Genomic DNA, 6404 nt, shown 5'->3' on the forward strand with positions numbered 1-6404 from the left:
AATCTTTGAAAAAACACCAAAACGTCCTACTGACAGTTTAAATACTATCTGCAGTATATTTATAGAATCACGCAACTCTTTTTATTCTTGAATGCACGGTATATTAATTTAATATTTCTGGGGGTGTCTGTGACTGTAGTTGATGCAAGTGATGTGATTAATATAATCATTTTGAATAATTATCAATTTCTCATTCTTCTATTTTTGGGGGATCTCGAAGCGAGACTGGGAAAGGGGTGAATTGAATTGTTTAGATTGGATGCAAATATCAGGTAGATGGGATTTGGGAGAGTGTGACTGGGTGATTGGGTAAGTAGAGGTATTGAGGGGATTGGATCTGGCGGATATTTATGAGTGCTAAAGAGATCTGGGGGAGAGGTTTGGGAATGGTTTTGGTTTAGGTTAGTTTAGTTTAGATACCTAGGAATTGATGCTGAGATTTTGATATTTAGGAATATTCACATAACTTGGATCGAGTGAATAGAGGGTGAGGGAGGGGATATAAGGTGGAAAGTGAATTGAGTATCTCGAGTGGCATGGAAATGTGATTGATTCATGGGAGGATGATGTGCTATGCTATGCTGTAATTTTACTCATGGTTTGGTGATTGTGAAGATGAATGTTAAGGTGAGGGAGAGGTAGATGGGGACCCGTGGATGGGCTGGTACTGGAGGTCTTTGATTGAATGGCTGGGACGCTTGAGTGAGTGGGATGGTGAGGATGTGTGAGAGTGTGAATAAGAGGATCGATGTGTAGTTTATGGTTGTTGTTTGAGGGGTTGTAGTCCTACGATGGGCTGATGGAATGATGGAACGGTGAAATTCTAAGAAAAGTGAAGGACTCGTGGTGATTACTAGATGCATAGAGTCATTTCACTTTCATACAGAGATGTCATTAGAATGAATCTTTTGTCTTTCTAGTATTAGTGATGAACTAAGTAGACTATGAATTCTAGTTTCGGTTTTCGTTGCACATTTTATCTATGCTACTCATATACTCAAGCTCTCAAGAAAATTTGATGAGCAATTTCCCATGCAAGAATTACTTAAATAACAAAACTGCATTGCCTCTTTAATACTGCAAGTACTTATCTTTCTCTTTGACACTGGTGCAGGTAAACTGATGATCTTTACACAATAGCTTTTTAAAGATGTCTAGATTCTTCTCATTGTGCCTCGGAATACTTGCATCCCTCAAATGTACCACACATCGCCATCATCACACTCCACGAGAAGCTCTTCCTCATCCATCAAAATCGCTTATTCCAATCTCACTCTCTTTGTTTTTCTACGATTTACGCTTCCCTGCTTGTACTTCCTTCTTTTTCTTTTCCTTCTTTTCCTTAGCATACTGATCCATCTTTTCCTGAACTATCTTCTTACCCGGCGAGTTCGGATTCATGGATTTCTCTCGATTTCTCAATCCAGATTGTATAGTCGGTTTCATTACGATAGCCTCCATAGCTGCGTCATCCCGTTTGTTTTGTTCTTCCTTTGTTTCGTTTTCCTTATTCCTGCTGCCAGTGGGATTGCCGGAGCCGGAACTTCTGTTTGAGAACATGATTGAAGGATTGGGTATGTAGTATATCGCGTGGAATCTTGTAGTTTCGTATATAGTATAGATATCTGTGGGACGTTTATCGGTCAGCAATCCAGTATGCAAGACTCTCATAAATACCTCCTACTGAAGTTATGGAGACGTACATATTTTGGGCGGCCTAAACTTCAACCCCGGCGTTTCGAATCTTGACGTGATAAGTTCGTACGAATGGCCTATTTTACTCTTGGCGGCTATATTTAAGGCTTGTTGGGGCTCGACCGTTGGAGTTTTCTTGTATCTTACGTATGATTCATGGCACCGTGTATGAAACTTTTCTCGCATGTATGTTTGTTGCCCTCACATTATTTTCGCAAAGTCTTCATTACCTCTTCGAATCATTTTGTTCTGTTGGAAAACTCACTCTGATATTGCTAACATGTCTGCGTCCTTCCATACTCTATACTAAATTATGACCACTTTTTGTCCGCATGTAGGTTGATTTCCATCGCTGAATCCAGGTATCGTGTAAATTTTGCTATGACTTGCCATTACTCACCATATCCGTGTTCCTGTTGTGTTCCTATACAGTAAACTCTCCCATCAACTGACTTTCTCGTGCTTACGTATGTATGTCTTCATTCTTAGAATTTCTAACCAAGGTAGATGGTGGTGAAGGAAAAGTCCGCGGAAGTTTGCCATTAAAAAATCAGGATTTCGGCCATCGTCTTGACCGAATACTGTAGACCTCACCAACATTGATTTTCATTTGGTAGTGGAGAAATCTTACCGATTCTTTTTCTTTGACCCGAAATAATGGACCCAGATATGTTTTAATACTCTCACTGTAATTATGAAGTCGTTTTTTAGCCCCTTAGGAGTCCAAATAAATCCAAGCCACTAAATTCTTCGTTGTTTTTGCCTGTGTCCTTGCACTTTGTACTTCCATCTTCTTTGTATGCCGAAGTCACTTGTAACATGAAATCGTAGTATCCAGCGCCACGTTTATTATCTTAGTCTGCGAGATATCTTCGTAGGCACAAGTGCCACCGCTGCCCTCATTATTCGAATGTGTCCCTACTATTTAAGCCCTTGCTACTTTTGCGCTCTTGTATTATTGTACAATTGGAGTTTTCGCTGCTTTCGGAGACTTCGGAGGGGTTTCTTGTTGGACTCCGCTGGATTGTGTGCCGTGTATTCGTGCTTCGATCGAAGTATGATGATGCAGCTCACTTCGAGCTTCTATAAGAACAATCAGCAGTGCGAAGAGTTAGACAGCTTTGAGTTCTCACCTCGATTCTTACCTGCTCGAATCTTGCGGCATTTGGTAGACTTTTCACTGTTGTCGTTTCGAGTGCGGTTTCGCAAGATTATCGAGTAAGCTCTGCAAATGGCACATTATCAGCGTAACTCTTCGATTATATTCTAGCTGTGTTTTTAAAATTGGAGATTTTGCTTTCGATTTGAATTTGAATTTGAAGTTGTGTAAAATTTCCCGGCGCATCATGGTATATTTCGAATGCGCTGAATTACGAAGTAATTTATTTGGTCGGGAAAACAACTTACTCGCCTCAATTCTTTCAATTACGCTCAAAGACTTCACATTTTTGTAAAAGGAGTATACCAAGAGATTTTTCCTCAACCTTTAACAAAATGATTAATATTACATAAACGGTACAAAATTGCTGGTATGGCTCATTAGAAAATCTTGACAGTTCATTGATGGGCTCCTATTTTCACAGCCAGATATGGTCAGATTAAACAACTTTAACCATTTCATAACTATAAATATATATATTGAGAGTTCTTCTATTTGAAGAGACAAGGTTTGAATATGTTAAGTGTTGAAGTGATGTTGGTGGTTTGACCCTCGAGTTCTCGCTACCCCGTATCACGGGATCAAAAAACAAATAACAAAGCCAGGACAAAAGCTGTTTTTGAAGATTTTGACTTGTGCGTATTAACTTTTAATCGTTATGTGACTGTTTACTTGGAAATCTTAGAAAAATACTATGATAGTCTTTCACTCTCCAGTATCAAAAGAATCTCACCAACCTTGACAAGGTTTGGGATTTTGTAAAAGATTACTTCAATCTAGAGCACGCAAAATTCCAAGGAAACGTGTCAAGCTGTATAAATTCTGCAGCATGACTTGGCCATCTGTTAATAACAATTTGAGCTCTTATCCCAACTACTCTCAAATGGTAAGCCCCGATGTCTTTCCCCAGCCTCCAATAACATTACCTTTTAGAATAGATGATCCACCCTAGCACAGAACGAAGCTGGAAGAGCATGAAAGATGGAACAAAAATATTACCCATCAACAACAGCATACACTAGGTTGACTATGTGACTAAAATCTCTAGCTACAATAGTAATTTAAGGGCAAAGAATCCAGTATGACAGGCTGAAATATTCATTACTACCAAAGCTAGAGAGTCTAACCACAGAGTTAACCCGGCATATGTCATTGAGGATGGGCGAAGGAGCTGCTTTTAGTTGCAACTATACCTTTCATTTTGCATGTGATCTCTAGATTATGGGAAGCTCTAATGAGAAATTTTCTTTTCCCTTGAAGACCCCACCGGTATGTGTGAAATACACACTTTGAAGAAACTTATGATATAATACATCATAAGTATTTTGTGAATCACTTTTCACTTCTTCTTATCCGCTGGATGTTTTCAACTTTGAAGCGGTAATCCGCACAGATGAATAGAGCCACCGATAGATCATCTCATGCTCCTTTATGATTGTCCATCCCAATCAATTACTCAAATGATATACTCAAAGCTTACTTATTTTAACATCAATATGCACGCAGCCCTCGATCTTTCAGTCTCTTTGTCAATCAAAAATAACACCGCCCAAGCTAATTCAGACATAAAATCTAAGAGACGTACATTTTTATATATAAAGAGGCTATCAAAATATGAACAAAAGAGATGTGGCGTGTGATTGACTAACTCTCCATCAGCCTGTGCTTCTCCTCCTGTCCCAAGAGAGTTTCTCCAGATCATCACTGAAAGACCAAAAATTTAAACGCAACTATACAAAGAGATCTTAATCCTACAGTTCCATCAGAATGAGCACCCATTCTGCGGGAAATAAACATCAGCCGAAGAAGCAAAGCAGAAGTAGCTCCACTCTTTCCGCCTGGAAGCCCCTCTATACACCTCCTCTGTCCAGTCCCGTCACATGCCGCGATCCAGAAGTCCCACTTCTCTCGAACTTCCTCAATACCCCATCTATTCTCACCAATCCTCATGAAAATTGGCTCCACAGTTGAGAGCTAACCAGCTACGCTCTCTCAAAGAGAAAAGGTACAAAAACACAAAAATAATACAACGACAATTAGGAATACACTTGCTCACTGAGCCAGTGTGCATGTACATCCGTTATTGTGTATCATCATCAAGCTTACTAAAAGATATATCTCTAGGGTTGATTTGCGAAATCGTTTGTTGAGGACATGATCCAGAAAAGTTTAACATCTTAGTTAAGCACTTGGGAATCGGCATGGACTTTATTATTTATCAAGTCTTCACTCCTCTCTTTTATTCATCCTCTTCTCTCTTCTATTTCATAACAACGCTAATCATGTACGATCCAAAGGCTTAGATTCCAACATCGAGCTTCAAGATATATTAACAGTTTGATTTAATGTAACCCGCTATCAACATCCCATTCCAACTTATGCCAAAGTTATCCCAGAATCTACAAGCATGAATTCGATAGAACAGTAAGCTCCTCGCTCATTCGCCGACCAATTTGGACTAATGCTAATCGATCATCTTGTAGTAGAATATCTCACCGCTCATTATCTCTCGGAGTTTCCAAGCCAAGAGTAAAGAATTTCGCAAGCCTCGAATAAAAACCAACACACATCAAACCGAATACAAACAACAAGAGCGATGACATCCTCAAGATCTCCACAATTAATACAAAGAACCATATGAGACGTACCGAGCATACCTATATCGAGGAGGCAGCTAGCCGCGAGAAATAGCATCTTCACTTTAGAGGATAGGGCTACCACCAATCCTAATAAGACATCGACACTCAACTTCCCAGTCCTGGATATCTATTTCACCAACCTCTAATAAATCCAATCATAGCCAATCCTCACACAGCCTCACCCTTCCATACCCACCAGGAGCCAAGAAGAAGAACGCCTACAAACCTCACACAGCAAAACTCCCATCTATAAAACCCCCACCGTTTCCCTAGGCAGTTACTCGCCTAGATCCCAACATCAACACCAACACCAACAAAAGAAGGCAAAGGCTTAACCCAAACCAAACCAAACCATACGCCAAGAACCCTAGCCTCCTCCTCTACGCCTCCTTCAAATCCCCACTACCTATGATCTATCCAACTTGCTTACCACACTATATCCTATACCCAACATCTCACACATAGACACACAATAAAACCTACTCAACAAGTTGAAGTGCGAGCCGTGCATATTTTACAAGCAGTCGTGTCCCCATCAAATAGCACTACCTCCATCTTGAACTTAATCCCCCTTTCAAGAGAGGAGGCCACAACATGATTTCATCAAATCATCACTTGATCATTTCGTCACTGTATGCTCATCTAGTATCCACCATGCGGCCGTCTATTCCCCCTCTCTCCATCCCCTATTCCCTATTATCTATTCACCTCTTTCCCTTCTATCAGAACTACCAAGCCTTCCACCTCCCACCTCGCACTTCCTCCCGACAGAAATCTTCAAATCTTCAAATCTTCACATCCAAAATTCGATACCAAAACGCAAACAAATCACATCCTGATCCTAGTAAACAATAAGATAAATTCGGATACTTTCAATACTAGGTACCTCAACTACCAAACTAATATGATAC

General features: G+C 40.1%; 1 protein-coding gene across 1 annotated transcript; it reads right to left on the minus strand.

Moving 5' to 3' along the window:
* Window positions 1–1287: 1287 nt before the first annotated feature.
* Window positions 1288–1560, minus strand: EAF01_003416 (uncharacterized protein; the record flags this gene model as incomplete). Its single annotated transcript, XM_038911670.1, has 1 exon — window positions 1288–1560. The coding sequence occupies one exon, from the start codon at window positions 1558–1560 to the stop codon at window positions 1288–1290; it is 273 nt and encodes a 90-aa protein (XP_038772905.1).
* Between the last annotated feature and the right edge of the window lie 4844 nt (window positions 1561–6404).

This window comes from Botrytis porri (assembly GCF_014898465.1).
Source record: "Botrytis porri strain MUCL 3234 chromosome Unknown BPOR_004, whole genome shotgun sequence".
NCBI classification, from domain to species: Eukaryota; Fungi; Ascomycota; class Leotiomycetes; order Helotiales; family Sclerotiniaceae; genus Botrytis; species Botrytis porri.